At 40.4% G+C, this 22501-nt stretch overlaps 1 protein-coding gene across 1 annotated transcript in view; it reads right to left on the reverse strand.

The window, feature by feature from the left end:
• Positions 1-1058: 1058 nt before the first annotated feature.
• HSPA12A (heat shock protein family A (Hsp70) member 12A) overlaps positions 1059-22501 on the reverse strand; it is a 44816-nt gene continuing 23373 nt past the window's right edge. The window contains exons 6-11 of the mRNA XM_019471748.1: positions 12276-12447; positions 9392-9478; positions 8713-8817; positions 7345-7603; positions 5544-5647; positions 1059-4147 (exon numbers count right to left, since the gene is read on the reverse strand). Coding sequence (XP_019327293.1) covers positions 3513-4147; positions 5544-5647; positions 7345-7603; positions 8713-8817; positions 9392-9478; positions 12276-12447 — 1362 coding nt within the window. The 3' untranslated portion in view covers positions 1059-3512. The remainder of the gene's footprint in view (positions 4148-5543; positions 5648-7344; positions 7604-8712; positions 8818-9391; positions 9479-12275; positions 12448-22501) is intronic.

Genomic DNA, 22501 nt, shown 5'->3' on the forward strand with positions numbered 1-22501 from the left:
GTTGTAGACAGAGACTGGGCCTTACCCGCAGCTACAATAAATCACTGTTGCCTGTCTTTGGAAGGTAGTTTTGTGTTTCATTTTTTTTTAAACTATTATTTTTTAACAAAACCCCAAAACCCAGTGAAGAAGGGGAAGATCCTTAACAAAACCCCAAAACCCAGTGAAGAAGCTGTATATCCAGATCATACAATCTAATTTTTAACTTGGTTTTACAGGAGGATTCATCCATTATTATGATGAACTGCTGGAGATGGAATGGTCACCATCTGAAACAAAGAAATGAAAATCCCAGCAACATACTAATGCATCTGTGTAATATGCTTAACTGGTATGACTTGCATTGCAGGAAGAATGTTGTATTCTCTGACACACCAACATTTCTTGCCTGTCATTATAAGATCAGCCTTTTACACTTCATATCTTACCAACTTTAAAAGCCTATAATTACAGAAGCTGATTGAGAAACTATGTTATTTAAAATTAACAGCTGAATGAAATCAACAGAGGCAAAGAGCATTTTTATACAAGAAAATAGCACTGTAGACAGAAAGAGTCTGTACAATATTTAAATATTGTATATACATAAAATTATATTGTTCATAACTCATCTTAAAGTTTCTCGTTTGTAAACCATGGAAAGCAACACACAAAAAAATCCCGGTATTTAGCTTTTAAAGCATTTTGCAGACAGCGGGAAACTGAATGCTAGCAAGCACACTTTGTAATTATAGAAAGTATCTAGCCAGGTACTGTGACTAGCGTTCTCCACAGTCCTTTTTTTTTTTTTTTTCTCTTTTTTTTTTAGCTGAATGCGGAACACATTTCATATTCAACTAGGGAATTCTGCAGGAGACATGGAAAACTGAATGGCAAAATGCAGTAGACCAGTTCTGCAGCTCTTTACTGTGGCAAAACTCCAGGCTAAACACAGAAAGCTTAAGTGCAGGATTGGAACGTAAATTAGTAAAATAATTGATAAAGCTTTCATTTCCCAAAAGTGTCAGTAATGGATTTAACTCATGCTCAACTTATACTAGGGAATTCTGCAGGAGACATGGAAAACTGAATGGCAAAATGCAGTAGACCAGTTCTGCAGCTCTTTACTGTGGCAAAACTCCAGGCTAAACACAGAAAGCTTAAGTGCAGGATTGGAACGTAAATTAGTAAAATAATTGATAAAGCTTTCATTTCCCAAAAGTGTCAGTAATGGATTTAACTCATGCTCAACTTATTAGGAACGAGGGTTTAGTTTAACAGTTAACATTGCAAAGTTTCAAAAAATGTACTGAATTCCAGCAGGTAATCAGGCAGCTCTGTATAAATTTTCTGAAAGTGTCAGCATTTTAGGGTGATTCTACAGATTAGCATCAGTCTGCCAATTTGGAGTGGGATTTGGATTTGAATCTGAAGCTGTCAGTTCATAGCAGACATAGAGTGTAGGTTTCAGAAGTTGTCCACCTGTAGCGTTTTGCAAAATAAAAACTGTTCCAGTTGCAGAAGAAATTTTCCAGGTGAATGTGGTTAAGAAAACATTTCCAGAAATTTATTATTTGGAAAACAAGATGCTACCATGACCATCATTGTATTTCACCTGCGTTACAGTTGTGTGCTCATAGCCATGTAAGGAATGCTTTATTTAATGCTATCGGTAGTTTCATTCTCTTGGCTTCTGCCTTCCACTTTACTAGCCATTCAACTCAACCCAGAAATATATTTTACTCAATTAAAATGTTTGCCACTCAAAATATATTACGGTACTTTTGATCTGGACATTTTCTCTCTTTTAAGTTGTTTAAATCTTCCTGGACAGCCATCATCTAACGGTACTTCCAAATCTTAACACAGGGATTAACAAAAAAAGAAATATAATCGCTTGGAGAAGTGCTTGATAAACCAGATGGGTCAGAGGGACCTCGACAGGCTGGAGAAACGTGCAGACAGGAACCTCATAAAATTCAACAAAGGGGAAGTGCAAAGTCCTGAACCTGGGGAGGAACAGCCCCATGCACCAGTATATGCTGCGGGCCAACTGGCTGGGAAACAGCTTGGCAGAAAAAGACCTCGGGGTCTTGGTAGACATAAAAGTTAAGCGTGAGCCAGCAATGTGCCCTTGCCACACAGAATGCCAATAGCCTCCTGGGGTGCATTAGGAAAAGCACTGCCAGCAGGTCAAGGAAAGCGATTATTCCCCTTTATTCAGCCCTGGTGAGACCACATCTGGAGTGCCAGGTCCAGTTCTGTGCTTCTCAGTACAAGAGAGACATGGATGTACTGGACTGAGTCCAGCAAAGGGTCATGAAGATGATTAAGGGATTGGAGTATCTGTCATGGGAGGAGAGGCTGAGAGTGTTTAGACTCAAGAAAGCTCAGGGGACGCTAGGAATGTATATAAATGCCTGATAGAGGACAGTAAAGAAGATGGAGCCAGACTTCTCAGAGGTATCCAGTGAAGGAACAAGAGGCAATGGTCACAAATTGAAACTCAAGAAATTCCTTTTAAACATAAGAAAGAACTTTTTTGCAGTGAGGGTTATCAAATACCAGAACAGGTTGCCTAGAGAAGTTTAGGCATCTCCATCTTTGGAGATATTAAAAACTGGACAGAGTATCCTGCTCTAGCTGACACTGCTTAGGGCTGAGAGGTTGGACCAGATAGTCAATGGTAGTCAACCTCAGCTATTCTGTGATTCTATGATTTCAGATGGAGACTAATAAAGTAAGTTTAGAAGACCCAAAAAGGGAAATAGCTTTGTTCGTAATAATTTTCCAAAGTATAATGAGGGTAATGCTAGCTATTTAATCCAACAGCTAGTTCTGAGAGCTTTGACAATAAAGGCCTTGTTTTCAAACTGGAGCAATCAGTATTAGGCTCCTAATATAAATATTTTTTTTCCCCTAAATCTAATTTTAAGGATTTATGAGGATTTTCTTTTCAGTGGGATCTCAGAATTTAAGAAACTCAGTTCCCACTTCTTTAAGTCATTGATTTTCAGCACTTAAAATTTTGAAAGCACAGGGCAAAATCAAAGGAACAAAAGAATACTATAGACTGCTAATTTGTTCCCATTGCCAGAGGATAGTGCCGTTTAAACAGATACCCCACACAGATACGCCCCCTACAACAACCACGTGGGTTAGTGAGTTTTTCTTGGGAGGAAGAGGAAGAAGAACAAGAACAAGGCAAAGAGATTATGATTTTATATCTTTTTAACTAATCTTCAGGACCCAACAATAATAAGTATTTACTTAATAAAGGTAGATCTTTAAGCATGCTTGAGTAACTTGGGAACTTCTACTACCTCTGGAACTTTTGCTCCCAAAACTTTTTAAGGGTCTTTCAAAATCCAGTCTTTGGTCATCAAGGGGCACAAACATGACACACCCCACCTTACTAGCTGTTCTCCTATAGCCTGCTGAAATTCAAGTTGATTACGTGATATATGAAAGTCAAAAAATGGCATAGTGGAAGATCAGTCTCACAAACAGGCTTTGGTGGGGATAATGGGCTGTTAGTAGTTTAAGAAATCAATACCAACTTTGACACTTTTAGAGGTGGCAACATCAACGGCCATGGCTTTGATTTCAGTGTCCCCAAACTGCATAAGTGTTTTGATCTCCCGCCGGTTTGGCACTGAAGCATCAGTTCCCGTGAGATCCAAGCGAAGGGTGCCACACTTTTTCACTCCAGATTCGGTGATGAAGCTGACATTATCTTGTTCTGAGCTATAGATATTGATCACTATTACTAACTGAGAAGGTTTGGCAGGTGTGTAACTGCGTGTCACAGTTTCTCCAAGGGCTACAGATTGGTCGGCTGAGATAAATTTGTCAAAGACATCAGTGCACCAGCGTGTACCATCTTTGATTAGAAGCTTCTCTGGTGGATGCTTCCCTTCCACAAATCGATTGAGCACACCCACACCGTAGGTGAGAGGTGAACGCCGCACTTTGATGACAGCAGGGTCTAGACCAAAGAGAACAGCTCCTTTGAGGATAGTGAGCCCCACATCCTGAGGAATGATGACTCGACATCTTGAACCAAAAGCATTCTGGACAGCTTGTTGGAGTAAGGGTGATTCAGCGAAGCCACCCACCAGGAACAAAAACTTGACATTGGTCACTTCTGGCTTATCAAACACATCACCTAAACAGAAACAGAGCCCATTCAATAGGGAAAAATCCACTGTGACAAGGCAATGCAGGTGAAACTCCTAATGTCTGAGCGCACTGAATGTCCCATGCACATGTACATGCACAGTCTCTTCTATACTCTATTTCACTGTGAATGGAAACTGACCTCAAAGCATACAATATTTCTGAAGTGGCACTTAAAACAGCATTTTTATTTAGCTTCTACCAGTAAAGGGAGACACGGATTTCTTGCAAAGAAATCCTGCCAGTCATACTATGGGTGGTAGGGAAACAGACATCATCTTGCCACTTCAAGTATCAGTGAGATATTCCCAAACCTAACCGATTCACATACCCTTTACTGCATTCCAGATAAGTCACCCCATTTTAAATTCACTTATTATTTCTGACCCTAACATCTTAAGCACATGTACTATCTGCAAAATAATACCTCTTCACATTTTTACAGATGTTCCTTCTTAGCTTAAGCCCACATCCCCTACTTTCAAGAAAATCATTCAGTTGTAGGCTCAAATAACGGAGGCAGCATGACTGAGGTATCTGTCACTATTGTAATTCTAGACCTCTACCTCTCTGCTCACATATAAGCTGTTCTGTACTAGCTAAGTTGTGACCTCTCAAAATTTATCTAGTAATTCCTCACATATAGCGAGTAAAGCTGGATATTCCACTCCAAATACAATTCAGTTAGTGCTTTGTAATGTGTAGAACAGCAATACTTTGCTCAGTACATAATTATACTCGATACAAATCCAATCTTCCACCAGGAAGACTTTAAATAATAAATTTCCCAATAAGCCTACATCACTTCCCATTACTGGATAAATAAATTCAGTGCTGCTTAAGCCATGCCTGGAAGTACTTTTACCATGATGCATCATTTATTATTTGTGTCTTAGAGATGTCAGTGATTTGGACAGTCATGAACAAATGTGACTTTATAAGCCCTTCTACTGAGGAGAAATGAACTAGAGGTCTTCATAACAGGAATAATCAGAAACTAGTTATGTCTCTGGCATTATTTAGTTGTTGCCTAAACAGGAAAAAGAAAAGCAGGACCTGGGTTAGTCAGTGCATTTCAGCCTTCTGAATGCTTGCAGCCCTGGAAGTACAGAATAATTGAAGCTTAGGCAGTAACAGGACTGAATCACATTCAGTAACTAGTACTAGAACTAGGTAGGAATACGTGTTAAGGTGATGTCCCTTACTTTTATTATTTTCCTAACTACTTTGTAGAGAACTACAAGTTTCAGAACTAAATTCTTTGCCCGCATTTGGTGCGTACTAGGGCGGTTGTTTGACTTTAATTCCAGTTACTGGTTTGAAACAGGTAAGCAAAACTTCAGTTTCAGCTCAGCCGGAAAGTGGAATTACACACAGATACGTACTAAGGTGCTGAACAATCTGGTCAATTGTAGGTTTGAAAAGAGCATTCATTGCATCCGGGCTCATCCTCAGCATTCCCTGGGAGGACCACTTCACAAAGTCCACACTGGAAAAGAACGGTTAGAAAGGACATTAAAACATTACAGCTGAGCTCTAAGAAACAGCCAAGCACTCACAAGACACACTAAATAAAGAAATGAATGAGTTCACAGAATCTGCATGCATTTTGCTTGGAAGAAAGTGCCTCACCTCACCCTAGCCCCATACCAACTACAGCAATGCAAAATTTCAAGGGAGAATTGTTATTTTTTGCTTGTCTAAGTGTTGTTTTCTTTGCCTGATTGCCTTCTGTAGCATTACCAATGCTCAGCTGCTTCCTGAAACAGCTGGCAGTCAATCCAGTGCTCACTCATCTGAAACAGCACCGATTCATCCCCAGAAGGGCAACATTTAGATTATAGCGGCAGCAGGCCAAAGCCACTGGAAACACACAAGGAAAACAAGCAAGTATAGGAAGCCTCAGGAGGCAGAAGGGAGCACAGCATTTTTAATGAGGCATAACATTTGTTAAGTGAATACAGGCATCATGTTATTCCATCACTGATGCACATCCATATAGCTCAGTAATCTCCTTTTCATTCATGCACTTTATATGTCACCTTTATACTCTTTCTATCCCGTTATCCAATTAATTTCATTTTATTTGAAGGGAACATTTAGCATTCCCTCTGAGATTCACCATTAAGACTATTAATAAGAAGGAGATGGTCCTGTGAGGGGGAATATTTCCAGAAATTTTTAATGATTTCAGAACCTCAGTCTCATTAGGAAGTGATTCCATGCTGGATTCCAAGTCATTTAGGCTTAAAGTACATTTACCACTAACTTTAGGAAGAGATGCAGGAGTTTCAGCCTGCATGCTACATTCAACATTCACTGGATTAAAAAATGCAGAAAGAAGCCAAGGTTCAGGTACTAAATACCATGTCTTCTGCTCTTGGGTCCCAAGCATTCTGCCCCAGATTAGCAGGCTCTCTTGTTCATTCTCTTTGGTGCCATTAATCTCCAGGACTCCTGTAGCATATGACTTCAAAAGACGCAAAATGCCCACTTCTACTTTCTCCTCACTTCCTTTTGTGTAGCAGCCTGTGACCTTGTCATTTAGGGTGCTTTCTTGATACTTACAATCAGGAATTAAAATCTCTGCAGGGAATTATGTCTCCCCATCTACTGAGCAAATGATCTAACTGTAACATACTAGGAGAAAGGAAAGCCTGCCATCACTTCAAAAGCAGAATGATTTCCTCTGGCAGAGCTCTATGCAATAGTATATGTTTTCAATGGTAATCTTGCATTGTTCATAATTTTCTTCAAGTCATGAATATACTTACACATCTCACTCAGGATCTTGGATTTGTTCCAGGGCCCAGGCCTCTAAAAGTTAAGGTTCTAGGTAACTAACTTTTAGACGTCAAATTCTGTATTTGATCTGATCTTCCTAATTAACACTAAGAGACTCAAAATATATGGTCAAATTCAGGAAAGTGATGCAGTGGTGGCCTAACGAAAATCATAGAAAGCAATACCAGGAGAGTGCAAGTCTTGTGTAGAAAAGCTTTTGCAAGAGATTTATCAGAACTTTTCATTCTGGAAACTGCACTTCAGGCAATCCCATTTTCTCATCCTTATATTACATTTTTACATTATTATCTTTCAGTCTACATGTAATTAGGATATTTTAATTATTTGTCTTTGCTATCAGTAGTTAATTCTGCATCCATTTGGGTCCAATCGTCTACTCACTTGCTTTTCCTCAAGGCATGTTCTACACTGTGACCTCGAAACTTCTTGTAATAGTCAATGAAGGAGAAAGGCAGAGTGATGTTTAGTGGATTGGTCCTGTCTGGAGCTGCTGCCCGTTTACGGGACTCAAATGCTATCATCAGATCTACCCAGGCAGCAGGACGCTTGATTTTAAATTGCTCAATAAAATCTTCTCCAAATATTTTACACAGGAGCTTTTCAAATTCGTAGTCCACACCTAGAGAACCATATGGTCCACCTGTATTACAAACAAAACACAGCTTTAATATTCTGAACTGCTTACTAGATTTCAAGTTGCCCAAGTACACATCAGATTGACACTACTAGGACCGCCATAGGAGAAGGTCTACAGAAAGAGGTATCTTTTCTAAATGTAACAGTTGGTCTAATACAGAACATAATCTTACCTTTGCTTCACTTTTACTCCTATACCACCACAGCCACTGTAACATTACCACTGTAATGGTAATGTTACGTTACCATTGTAATGTAACAGAAACATTTTTATTACAAGCAAAGGAAACTGCCTCCTTATCCACACATGAGAAAGTGTGAGTTGGACTCATATTCAGGAGTAGATGGACTTGATGTACAGTGTCCCATTACCGCTCTTACCTTTCCTGAGGTAGTCTTACAGCCACCAGGACTGAGAACGCTCAGTGATGATCCATACAGACGAAGACTAACTCAGTATGGAGACACAGGAACAAATAATAGGCTGTTTCGTGTGGGTAACAGCTTAGTCACGGGACAAAGTCAAAGGGGATCTGGAGTTCAGGATGCGAATACCATTCAAGGAATTGCACTTCATATCTTTGTTGTGGACCAGTCATTGTGCATTTTTCCCAGGGGATTGTAGAACCTCCTTGTTACACTGTCTGAAATTACTGAAATATATAAGCTTCCCCTTAAATCTAGGGAAACTTCTGTTCTGCCAACAGTCACTTTACTTTACTCAGCTATTCGTATCTCCACAGTACAACTCTGAATACCTGGACAGAGCAGCGATACACAGGTGACCTCTCAAAGGACAGGAAGATGACGACTCTACTAGCAGAAGTCAGACCAGGACCACGGCAGGAGGTCATGGCCTGAATGGGAGTGAATAACACAGGAGATAGCAGTTCCTTACCCCTCCAATATGAGGTTTACCATCCCAAAGCATCAGAAGCATTAAGTGATTTATTCTTGTCTGCTGACCAGCAGCTAGGTTATACTAATTTTGAATGCTGGTCTTATTTCAGGAACAACTGTTAGTGAAATGTCGTGAATAATAAAGGCACACATTTCCTTCACTGACAAGTAAAAATATTACATAAATACAGCAAGCAGTAGAAGTGACATTACCTGTTGCCTTGTATAGCTCCTTAAGATGTCCTTCAGGGAGCCTGATCTGATGGACAGTCATATCCACTGTGCCTCCTCCACTGTCAACAACGATGTAACGGTCACCTAGTTTGCCAAAGGAACAGGCGAATGGTATTTACATTAGCGTTATCACAACAGCATATTGCAATGAAAGCTTCTCAGGGGCATTATCACCATGAGAGATAATGACTTACAGGAAGTCATGAATATCTACACTGAAGACTTGGTCTTTATTAGTAATTATAATGCAATGATTGATAACAAATAGGAAATTCAGATGTCAAAAGCTATTGATTTAGCACAGATGAAAAGTAGATTAGTAGAACTGCTCAGGCTGCTGGTGTACATTCTAGCAGGCTACCAAATTAACACTATGGCATATTTGCAAGGCCTATTCTGAGGAAAATATTCTGGTTGCATTTTAAAGCCTGGATTCCTTTCTATCATCTCCTTAATAAACCATATTTTGCTAGAGCATATAGAATTGCAATTCAGCCTCAGCAACTAAGAGCAGCACATGAACTTACATTTTTCCCTCTTCCTATTTATAATCACTGTGAGAACAACAATGCAGTGCACAGCACATTTGTGGGAAACACAATGTTTGCCTGCAATATAAAACCAGTGAGAGCAAAGTTTATTCAAGAAAGGACACTACCTTCCTCCAGTTCGGACCAGATCTCTCCTATGACATTTTCCACCAAAAAGGTACGACTCTGTCGATTACGACGGACATGTTCCTTAGCTAGTCATTAACAGAGAAAAAATTATTAAGTATAAGAAAGCATGAAGAGGTTGATATCATAAGCCGCAGGAAACAAGTGCAAGCAGGCTGACAGATCTGTACGTATCACTTCTTAACAAAACAAATGAACAAAAACTACTGCATTAGAATCGGGGACATTATAACATCGTTCCTAGAAAGGAGAAATGTTTTTCAGCCACACTGATCTTCCTTGATACTAGCTGGATTAAAATCAATAACCTAACACGAAAGCTATAAACAGGTCTGATTTATTTTTTTTTTATATTCTGGTTTTTAGATTCACACTTTTATTCGAGTGCTGCCTGGAACCAGGCAGGCTCGCAGCCAGCTGTGCTCAGGGCAGCCTCTGCCGCCAGGCGGCAGCCCCGGCCCGCTGCCAGACCAACCTGCGCCACCCAGGGCCAGGGAGACAATCACCACGTTTTCAAAAGCCACTGCTGATTTCGGGTGCTCAGGCAAAGACACCTCCCGAGCCTTTCAGGACGTCAGTCTGTCTCAAAACAAGCAGCCGAAATCATTGGTTCACAGATTTATAACTTCTTAAGGCCACAGTGATCACCAAGTCTGACCCTCATAATACTTTAAATAGACACCAATTAAAAATTAAGCATAATCTAGCAATACTATTATAGCAGTAAGTTAACTTACAAGACTTAATTGCTACTTAGACATTTAAAAGATGAAGAACAGTCTGTGAAAAGAAAGCAGAGTAGCAAGAGCCTTTGCTATTATGCTTCTTAATCAACCCCTACAACTGAACGATCAAGAAGTCGTTCCCTGTGTAGCCTTCAAACACCTTCAAAGGCACTTCTAATGAACACTACAGAGGAAAGGAAGCATCCTGTCATGCATGAAAATATTATTCTTTCTGAAAACATCAGCATACAAATCACTGAATGTCTTTTGCTTCTTGTTTCTATAGTGCCTATCATCAGAAAAAGACCAGCAGTTCCACTTGCACCCACACCCTCCCCATGAAGACCCTACGATGCAGACAAGCCACATCAGCCTCCCTGTGCTGACTTAGCAGCACACAGTGAGAGCTTAAACGATGAAGCATTCAATGACAGAACAAGCACTAGGTCCAAGCAAGGGCCTGACACAGAGCCCACAGAAGTCAATGGGAGTCCTTTCATTCACTCCTGTGGGCTAGAAGTGAACACAAGAGCCAGTCTTTAACTACGACTGAAGTAAGGTTATCCTGGCTACTATGAACAGTAAAATTTTTGTTTTGACTTCACAGCAATAATACGGTCCTTGGAGTGCTTCCCTCTGTTTATATTTAAAGGGGTTTTTCTCCTCAATCTGTTCTCAGCTTGTCTTGGGTGCCTGCCATGCCTTTATGAAATTTTAATTCTAAGCCCAAATTAATTCGCTCCAAACTTTGTTTTCATTAATTTTGACATGAAACCTTTCTCATCCCCAATAGCTTTTGCCATACAAACTCAAGAAGCAGAATGGTACCCCCCCATCCAAGAAAAAGCCCGTTAGCAGAAATCCATGAGCTGCCAGATTCTGCCCAGCTTCAAAACCTTAACCAGAGAAACTCTCTTCTTTTATTATTTTCCCAGAGGCAAATCCCTGTGGAGCCTGAAAGTGAGTTCATGTAAAATCACATGGAAGTGGAACGGTTCAGGACACGAATGAGGGGGACAGAAGGCAAGGAGCCCCTGAAGGGACTGTGTCCTGAAAAGGGATTGTGTCCTGTGCTCTGCGTGTGCCTCTGTAACACTGAACACATCTGACAAGTGCTGGCTAGGGGAGGCACGGGTATGAGAGAATGATGTAGTGACTCCACCTAACTGAAAAAAAATGCCCTCCAGTAAGCACAGGAATAGCTTTACTAGCTTAACCTTCCATTTGCCTGTACTGTTTTGACCTAGTAAATATAAAATACAAATTCTTCTGAAAAATTCCTTCTGGGAGAGATTGGCACACTACCACCAATATCAGTGCAACTGTTACAGTTCACACAGACGGGAAATCTGTGCGTTATGCAGCAATTGCATCTTACTACTGCTTTGTTTTCCTTTTGTTTTTTTCTCTCCTATTTTCCTCCAATCTCAGGTAGGATACCAAGCTCAAAAATACTTGGTGACAAAGGATCTTTTGGCAAGTGACTTACAATGAGGGACAGAGATTGGGCCACAGTGTAAGTCAGTCTTCAAGCACTGATATTAGCAACAGATCCCAGGTCAATAAATCAAACTGTCGTATCTAGTTGCTCTTCTACGAGCAGATAAATTCATTGCTATATTCCAATACCACGTGTTCCCCTGAGTGTTGAAAGTAATTAATGATATTTCATAAAGATGACATAAGAAAGCATCTGCCAAAACTCTGGAACACCTCAGACTAAAAGTCTCATTGCAGATCCAGCTATTTAACCCTGCTTCAATAATGCAGTTAATCGAACACATAATTGTTTCCAACAAATCAAATTTAAAAAATGATCCAACATGAAGTATTGATTTTAATTAAAGCAGAAAAATACTGTTGTGAAAATACTACAAGGCTCCCACAACATCCCAGTAAAGGCAAGGCAATGAAGCTACCTGCGTGCTAAAATTCAAGTGTGCGCAAACATGCCTGCTGGATCAATGCCTGAACTAGTCTAATTACAGTAAACAGCAAAACAGTTTACAGAAGCAAACCAATGCTAGCCTGAAACATTTCAAGATAGCAAAGACAACAGGAAACGGTAAGAAAACAGCCCTCATGAACAAAGCAAACTTAGGCATAAGAATCTAAAGAAGTGAGTTAATAGAAGAAGTACCCTGTGTAAATCCAGTTCCAGTAGTGTCACTTGGGCTATAACCATTGACAGGCGCCCTACTACTCAGGTCTATCATCTGGTGCAGGCGGAGCTTTCGGCAGTAGATAGAGGCAGCCTCGGGTTCCAGGGCAATGATCAACTGCTCGGGGTTTTCAGGAGATGCCATTCCTGCCTGCAAGAGAGAATCGATCAGAGAAGTGGGGTGGGAAATACCGCAACCTATCAGACCCTTTTCAGCAGGTGGACAAGCCTTTCCCCAGCTCGCGGTTTCAGTTAGGTCAGCCCTCCGAGTTCAACACGCAAAGGAGCTGCTGCCATTGGCTACAGGTCCTGATCTGAGAATCGTCCTGCCCACAATGTATAGCACAACTTCACAGGCTGTAACAGGGAAGTATGCATGCACTTACCATGCTAAGTGTCTAACTGAGCAGCTGTGTACATGACAGGTGGAGAAAGGAAGAAAGTCGTTTCGAAACCTTTCACGAATGGCCTAAAACCTGAACTCCTAATTAAGCTGTGAATCTGCATGCTAAGAGGGGCCTCAGTCTGCTGTAAAAAAATGAAGGAATACCTTTGGCTTCTCCTCCCCACAATGATATTTTAAGTATGTCTTTCTTTATTTCCCAGATATATATAGTCCTTGCCGAAATGGACCCTCCCCCCCAAGGACTATATAGTCCTTGCCGAAATGGACCCTCCCCGCACTGTGTAGCTTACTAGGAATACACGATACACTTTGCCAGTAATGCATCTTTTGACTTAAAACCAACATTTTCTATTTTAAAATCCACTGCTTTTAAGCACATTCACTGTTATAACATCTTCAAAACGCTCAGTTTATTCAAGTGTTCAAAATACAATAGGGCAGGTTCCCTAAAATGTAACGGGAACAAGCCCCAAAATAATCCCACATTATAAAAATCAACATTTGCCATTCTTTCTACTTTCTTTCTGGATTTTCAGCCCCCAGACACATAGATTTTCAGGAAGCCACAAGTTCTCATGTAACCACATCACTCAGAGCTGGGCTTAGAAAAAATACCACGGAGCAGTTGACAAAATTGTGTTTTCATTTCTTTTCTCCTGTACTTCTCCCTACCATATGATTTTCTGTTAAAATAGATAAAAATATCTTTCAGCTCTTTCTGCTCAACTTTTGGTTTACCTGCTGTTGTTTTTCAGTTAAGTGCCTGAGTACTAAAGCTAGCAAACAAATAGATGTATGAATATTTTTCTGCTTCCACGGTCACGTCTTCCAGCAAACCTTCACTTCAACTCATACACACGCACTGTGGTGGCTCCAGAGCATCCCCAAAAGAAGGCAGACTCACATGGAAAGACTGCAGACCTATACTGGAACTTGGCTTCCTTCATACAGCCACACTGTGGGCTGTGGGAATTGCTGGCTAGTTTACACCTGCAGCTAGAAACTCAAAGTAAAGCTTGTTCGAAAAGCAATACTGGGGTAAGACTTGGAGGTATAAAATTGTCCTTCACATTTACTGACTCATTTTACCCTCTCCATTTTAATAAATAAGATAAATAGATTTTTATAGAAAGCATCTTCCTCATTGTTGATAACAAAAAAGGAAAAACAACAACAAATAAATTCCAAAATAAGAACATAAGGGTTAAACTAATCTTGGTTGCTCATTATTTTAAAAGCACACCTCATGATTGGGATTATGGCCACTTTACATCCTTTATTGTTGTTGGGCAAAACCTTGTGCTTCGGTTACATCCACTGGACTCAACAGCATGAATCCGAAATTAGTAGAACTGCCTGCGAAGGAGAATACTGTGCAAATGCCACAGAATATCAAACCTTGCCAGCTATGCGGCAACACATATCGAAAAAATATTATACTGAAAAGAATGTTCACAACCAAACTTTCAAAATTTGGAAAATGCGGATTTACAGCAGCCAGAGTAACCCTTAAAGATAGAAAAAGACTATCAATCAAGCACAGGTCCAAGCCAGACACTCCTGCCACCATATCACTTGCATGCAAGCATGTTGGTAGGTACAGGCTTAGATAAAGCTCTGGAGCGGTACTGGGGATGAAGATGAAATTCTTGCATTGTGCCTTAGTATAAACCCAATCTTTCCTCCAACTGGTCTGGATGTACTAGGCACAAGCAAGGCTGGTTTCATGCCAGCTCACTTCAACATCACTTATCTCCAGCTGAGCTCTTCTACACAGAAAGCTTTAATTTGTTGCATTGGAAAGGGTAACATTCAAGATATGAATCAATACTTGGTCCCTGACAGATTGTGTGCAGAGACCACACATTTTTGGAATTCTTTAGCAGATTAGATAAATATCTATCTCAGCCCTTTACTGTCTTTGCCTTTGGAAAGTTTTGCTAAAAGCCTGATCTGAATCTTTCTTGCTGCAATTTTAAGGACAGCACTTCTTGCCCTATCCAATAAGGGCATGGAGAACAAATAGCTCCCTACTACCCTGCTGCAGTTTTCACATATATTAAATCCATTATCGTGTCCTGTGAGAGCTCTGCATCTGAGCAGCAAGTCTTTTTTTTTTTTTTTTTTGATATCCAGCAAAAGGGATGAACTTAGCGTGCTCAGTCTGCTCCATGTACTGGGCATATGTTAGTAGCACAGACAAAGCAATTCTTAGACTCGTGTCTAATCTACGCTCTAAAAGAGAAAATTATATTTTAGGGAAAAACAGTTTGTTGCTAAGGGTGTTAAAATCCAAAGGCTACATCATCAAGTGTTTGCCGAGGTGACAAGAACTGAGTTGCACACACAAGGAATTCACTGCTATTTCCTAACTTGAGGGGGGGGGGAAGATTATATTAATTGCAAAGTCATCTGTTCTAGAGGGGATTTTGGTACAAATTTCCAAGGCTGGTTCTGCAAAAAAAAAAACAACCCAACCAGTAAGCCATTAACAGTAACACTTGCTTCCTCCCCTCCTCCAGCAGTAGTCTGTACCATGAACTTTTCACACTGCAGCCTGCACATCAGGAGAGGAAGGCAGTGACCTGCAGCGGATGGACTCAGATCCGTGTTCTCAGACCCTCCAAGTATAGCAGATGCTATTCTTGCTACTTTTTCTCTCTAGATATTATTTTAACATACGGAAAATATGTCCTGAGGAAAACATTCAACAGAAATGACAGCTTGTAACAGTTCAAAGCACAGCTGATCCTAACAGAATTTCATGAAGAAAATGTTAGGATTTGCTGTAAAAAAGCTTTCCTTACAGAGTTTGAAGGGCCAGTTACAATGAAGAATGTGTTATTTCACATCATAAAAAGACCATACAAGAATCTTGTACAATGAAAGGTACTAGGCATCCAACATATATATATTTTTATATGTACATATACATATGTATGTACATATATATGTATGGATCAATATTGACTCTATTTCATACCTTGTGTATGCAGTATTGCTACTTAGATCATCAGAGATAGCACATTACTGTAGATATATATATCTACACACAGCACAGAGAGAATGGGAGAAGGGGAGATGAGAAAGACACATGAACACATACATACTGCCGGGGAGGAATGGAGCAATGAGGTTGCTTTAATACAAGCTCTGAGAAGATGAAGACTGAGGAGGCAGTATCTCTGTCCCATCATTACAGCCAAGGAGAAAGGGACAGATGGGAGAAAAATATCGAGCATGCAGAGAAAGAAGAGTGAAAACAGCAGGTGGTCAACACAAAGAAACGGTGATGCATTCATTAAAAATATTAACTGTAGAAGTTTGGGAATTTGCTATATTTTACATTTGTTCCTTTCTATCTGCCTCACTCCATGCCCTCACCCACTGCTGCCCAAGTACCATTGTAACAGAGATTCACAAGTTAACAGGCTTGAACGGGACAGACCTAAACAATGTCTCGGTATTCAACATCATATAGATCATTCTGGCAGTGGGACAGATGCATCACGTTGCTTTTGCCCAGGGCAACTTTTAACAGACTTTATAACAGAGCCATGTCTTGACTCTAGTCTGCTAAGGAGATTTTCTTTCTCCCATTATACTCACTAGCAGTACAAACCCAGTCATCACTTATGAAACATGAAGGAAGCAGACAGCAGTTTTCTCAAAAACACAAACGTGGAAAACCCATCATGGAATTAGAAAAATCCTTTGAGCACCAGAAAGTTCTTAAAAATGAATTTATCTGCAGGACATTGCTGCATATATATACCTGGAAGAAGCAAAGAACACTATGAAAAGAACTACTTTAAAAGACTGCCCCAAACTCACTTTGCTCATATGCCTGAGGACTAGGATTTCATGCTTTGACAAGAGAACTCCCAGATTTTCACTCACTCCAGTAGAACAGGTCTGTGAGCTGGTGCCAGTGCATTGCTGTTCATTCGCCAAGATGCATCATCGACAGCAAACCTCAAAGTGCTTCAGAGCTTCACATACTGGAGCACAAATAACTTTACCATCCAGACGCCGGTGAATTCTCAACCTGGCACACTAGCTCTGCTTTTATAGCCAGAGATGTGTCACCAGAAGAGAGCCACAGCTGACCACAAATACATTCTTGATTCCCTGCACAGCATCAGCTGCCAAGTGTTAAGACTAATTCATCATTAACAAATATTGAGGTCTGGACTGAAGCTCAGTATAGCAGTCTGAGCACTTCCAGAGAACTAAACGATATTCACTCATTCCATACGCAGAATCATCATTACTACAGATTAAAAGATGCTACTTTTAAAACCCAGCCTCACATGCCACGACGCACAATGAAAAAAGCAATGCACATTTATTTTATTTTTTTAAATATTGTAATGTAGATGGCCTTAAAGACAGCATTATAGTAAAATATTCCATGTGTTTGAGCCTTTTTAAAAGGCAATGAAAGCCACAAGGTAGGCCTAGACGAAAAGCTCCCATCTCTGAAAGCCGCCATAATTAGAAGCGTCAGCATTTAGCTGGAGTACTCCTGTATTTCATAACACAGCCAGGCAGAATGCTGTTGCTCTAGCAGGCTTCATTTATTACACCATGGTGACCTCAGAAGGAATAGCATATTAGGAAATACGCCATCATTGACAAGGTACACATTTCCTATTACTATCCTTTCAAACTATTGAAAACAAAAGTTAGATCTCCTTTCTTGCTTTTTCAGAGAGATACATCAGGGACCTTTTTACAGGCAAACAAAAAAAAAAGTCCAACCACTGACTCAGAACACAAGGAACATGCCTTACATGGAGTGCACCCATTTCTTTGAGCTATAAAACTGATTAAAAGATTAAATAGCGCAAAAAAAACCCAACCCACGTACAGAAAATAGCACTCCATCTGTTGAATTTAAGACGCTGATTTATTATTAGAATCATGTTAACTGGAGTCAGCCCCATGCATTTTTTTATTCATCTTTATTTCTTTGAGCTTCACCTGCCTGGAAATCCTCTCTTTCTCTTTCATGTACACACGTTTCCTCTTCTCTCAAAAAACTTTTAAGTCTAACTTGTTTTCTGAACACTAAAACTCCTGAAATCTCACAGCTGACTGCTGTGAGGGCTGGGATTCTCTCAGCTCACACTGCAGCTTTTCCCATTGTCAGGGAACACATAACCATGCTTTCCCGCACACAGCAGCCTATTTTCAATCATTTCTGAAGCTTCTGCCCTTCCCTCAACACTGGGTGATAACACAGGCAGGCACACACACTTTCACAAGATCACTGCGTGGGTCTATCTTACTTTTGGAACCAGACCACTAAAAAGGGCCAAACCTGCAGAATGAAACTACACTAGGGGCACAACAGCAATGATCAAAACACTGCCCTGTCTCGCGCAGACTTTCCAAGGACTTTTCTCCGTCCAGAAGGAAAGTATTTGTGTTAAGTTTGTATGTACAATAATTAGACTTCCATGTCCCTGAGATTGTGTGGAGGAAGAATAGTCTATAGCATGGCTGTCAAACCCAACTGAAGCTGTGGGCCAGCCCCTGTGCTGCTCCACAGGCTAGCAGTCCTACCCTGCCAAGCTAGGAGGGAAAGCAGCAGCTCACGGGACCAAACCAGCCCACGCAGGCAGACTCTGAGAAGACCAATAGCGGAGGGATCTGCCTTAATGATGTTCTGCAGCGTGGGGGGTTGGGGAGGTGAAAACATTAAGTAAATAAAATAAAGGATGAGGTGCATTTTACCTTACGCTTATATAGGATTAGATTCAGATGGTTCTTGCACCTCAGTGTTATGTTAACATAGGCAGAAAAGCCTCAACCTGTTAAGATGCAGCTGTGCTTAATATTATAAAATCAGCATCTTCCTTATGGCAAAAATATGGTGAAAATAATATATTAATCTTAACACAGCCTCTGAAAAAGGTCCAAAGAGTAAAGAGAAATGGTTAAGAGTCAGTACATATGGGAAATAACGGAGGTACAAAGGAGCACTACACAGATTTAGGATTAATCAGGTCTGTGCAGGCAGTCTGGTCTTGACCCCTATTTCACTAGAATCTAGCGTCAGGGCCAGAGCAAACTGCAGCTGGGTCTACTTCAGTGCTAATGCTCACATTAACTTGCAGAGTGGTGGTCTTCATCGCTGCAAGAGGAGCACAGAGGCCACTCTGACCCCTTGATTCCCCTTTGGTCCAGGGAACAGTTCAGGCCAGTTCTCTGAATTAGAGAAAATAATCTGATCAAGACCCATTTTTTACCCATTTAGTATCATTTGCTACACCACTTTCAGGGTCAAATGGAATAAGTAAATTATTCCAACATATACTCACAAATTTTAAAAAGTGCATTTTCTCTGGATAAGAACTGTGCTTATACTCAGCAGAAGTGAATTTTACTTTCTGTTGCACTACTAACCAGTGAGATGATCCTGACAGACTCTGTACTCCTTACTAGCTCAGATTACCTATCTGTAAAAGATGTATACTAGTGCCTTTGCCTTTATGCATTGAAAGCCACTAAAGGAAAACATTTTGTAAACTAAGTATAGAGTAATATACTACATTACTTTCATTTCAGTTAAATTTGATCTTTCAGAAAGAGAAACAAACTAAAAATGAGGTCTGACTGGATTAATTTTAATTTACTGCTTTGATAAATTTTGTATTCACCTAAGACCTGATTCAGTACTGCGTCAGTGCCGTAGGCACTGCATTCACAACTAATAGGACATTTCCAGATACAAAATTGTAGCATAAATAGACTAAACAGATAAACATGTGCAAGAAAAGAACCACCCTCATTAAATAGTTGGAAAAACAAGGCACAGAGACTAAAAGCCTTGGCTAGTGCTGCGCAGGAACCCATGATGAGGTGGGAATTCACGCCACAACCCCGGAACTCCAGTTCAGCGTCCCAGCCAAATGCTACTCTTCACCAAAAAGCAAGCTTCAATTTCTGCATGTGACACATAGCATGTGCAGAAGCTGCAGGGACAGCTACATCACAGCTCTAGTACAGCCTTCGGTCCCCGTTCTGCTTTCACAGTTTGCCACCTCCACCAACTGCATTACTTTAATCACTTCTGAAGCAATGCTGCAGACCAGATGAGTGTAATGATCCATTCTTCTGGGCGGTAGGAAAAAACTTTTAAATGTGTTTTACCACTAAAGCCGCATTTGTAGGCACCAGAGATAAAATTTAAAAGTTGGATTCCATGAAATAGCTCGATAAAGATAATGTGGTTCATTAGGAAATGAAGCTCTGCAGGACAACATCATTCAGCCAAAAAACCAGCAGCTGTGAATTAACATCAACATTCTTCTATTTTCCAAGATATTTATTATAATTAGTAACAATAGGAAAGCCATGATTGCAACTTAAGCTCCGCTCAGCCCTCATGAAGAAAGTATTGTGTGGCTGAATCAAGGCAATGCAAAACAGCAGTTGGAAATTAAGTGCCTTGTGAAATTTACACTGTTTAAACTAATCAGTTCATTGTGTTAACAGATTCATGGTAACACCATCCACTTAGCGCCTTGGTAAGTGAGCTCTTCTCTAATCCTCCTCCTTTTTCAGTAGCTAGCACTTTCTCCAGTTCTGTGGCATCAAACTGGGATGTCACAAATAAATGACTGAGATCTAATTACAGAGGCAGAGCATGCCAGGAAAGAAGATGAGCAACATGGGAAAAGACTCTCAGCATTATCACAAAGAGGCGCGTAAGGGGGAGCTGGGTTGGCAGGGAGTGGGGCTACCGGATATCACAAAGCTGCGTGAAAAACACAGCGCATGCAGTTTTGCTAGATCTTCAGCCTTGAGACTTAAGAAGCCTTCACAAAAAAATGTTTGAAAATCACTATGCCATCACATACACCGATACTTTGTTGTTAGTCTTCAGAGTGATGAAGAGTACCACAGTACAATAAGTATCGTGACTAAACAGAACAGAGTGAGCTCAGACAGCCCATTTAGCTCAGTCCACTTATCTGTTTAAAGACAGATTCTTAAAATTGCTCAACAGCCACAAAACAAACACCCAGAGTCCTCTTAGTGATGACAGCAAAGAGGCTGGGTTTACCAAAGGCAGGAGGAAGAGCTGCTGGGCGCTCCCCTCCTTTCAAAAATTCATCCTCAGGATTTAAGAGCCCAGATGAAAACTGAGAATTAATGCCTTTTTTTTTTTTTTTAATCCAGTCAACACAATGTTTGGGTGGTGACTGATCCCGCAAAGGTCTGACAGCTACAGTGTCATAGAGGCACTTCTTGCTTTACAGAACCAAGAGCTTTTTGCTTTCTCTTAAACAACATTTGCTATACATACATGCATATACTTAATAGATACATATAAATGCATACATTTTCACACTATTGTTGCCTGTTGAGCTAAAATTAGGTTTGTGGCACAGGCTGTCCTTCGTCCTATTCTGATCAGGTGCCACTGATATTTTGCATTTTACAAGTGAGAACATAGTGGATAATTATCACAGCTGCAGAATTCCTTCAGTGTCAGCTTCCCCATCTGTACAGTTACGTGACAGGACAAAGATACTCATCTGTCTGTGAGAAAACTGCTTGAGAGAGCATAAATGAAATCTCAGGCTATGGTAAAATAGTAGTAACTTCATTTTGCAGACAAGGGAAATATAAATTATGGAAGATAAAAAGCAGAAAAGCCATCGGTTTAATGGAGGGGGTACAAAACTGGAAGTTAAGAGACTCCTGTAACAGTTTTCGTTTATTCACTTGGCACTAGCATAAGTGATTAAGTAACGTGAAAGACCTAGAAGGATGAACCCCAGTGTAAAAATCGGCCTTTAAATTGTCCTTAGGATTTCATGATTATCCTGAGACCTCTCTTTGAGACCCCAGATATTTTCCCTTCTGCCATGACGAAGTAGATACTGTTACTATATATTTATACAATTTTTCCTTGCTTTTAAAATACCAGAGCATAGGCTTTGCAGTGCTTTTTGAATTCCCAGGATTTGCCCATACAAAGTAACTAACCCACAGAAAATTCACAGCTTTCCTACAGCCTTCAGGTAGGCTGAACTTACTGCTGCTCACACTTCAAAGGTAGAGCTCACAAGCTATAAACTCCTGTGAAGGCAGTTTTTAGGTGAAATCCTCTAACCTGATAATAAGAAGATACCTCACACTTGCACCCGTATAGCTGGTCCAGTGAACTTTACCAGACAAGATATAAAATAATTCCAGTTAATAGCAACAGTACTCCCCATTTAAGAGTTTGTGCATGAACATATATGTTGAAGGGATGAGAGGTTTAGATTAACATTTGATTTATAATTGGACTTAGTTTTATGGTGGAAGAAACTCTTGGATACCAATTTCAAAAAGCTGGGATTAAAATCTGTAATAATTGTGTAAACTATTATTATTATTGTTAATTCCAAAGAAACCACTAGAAACACTTATAGCCCTCTACTACAGCACTTACTTCCTTGCTATTTCTCAGTGTAAGTATTCGTGACTGCTAATTTCCATGAGTAACGGCTACAGAATGAGCTCTGTAAAGGTTATCAACCGAACACTTTTGCCCCCCTCAGTTCAAGACAGACATGGAGAAAGTGGAGAGGGTTCAAGGAGGGCTGCTAGAGAACACGTTCTGTAAGGAGAGACTGAGGGAGCTGGGTTTGCTTAGTCTGGTGAAGAGGTGGCCAAGGAACAATCTAATAGCTGCCTGCAGCTATCTGAAGGGCAGTTACAAAGATAGCAGAACACAACTTTTCTCAGTCTTGCCAGGAAATACAACAAGGGGCAACAGCCACATATTGCAGCT

Source organism: Aptenodytes forsteri, unplaced genomic scaffold (genome assembly GCF_000699145.1).
Source record: "Aptenodytes forsteri isolate BGI_AS27 unplaced genomic scaffold, ASM69914v1 Scaffold15, whole genome shotgun sequence".
Lineage (NCBI taxonomy): Eukaryota > Metazoa > Chordata > Aves > Sphenisciformes > Spheniscidae > Aptenodytes > Aptenodytes forsteri.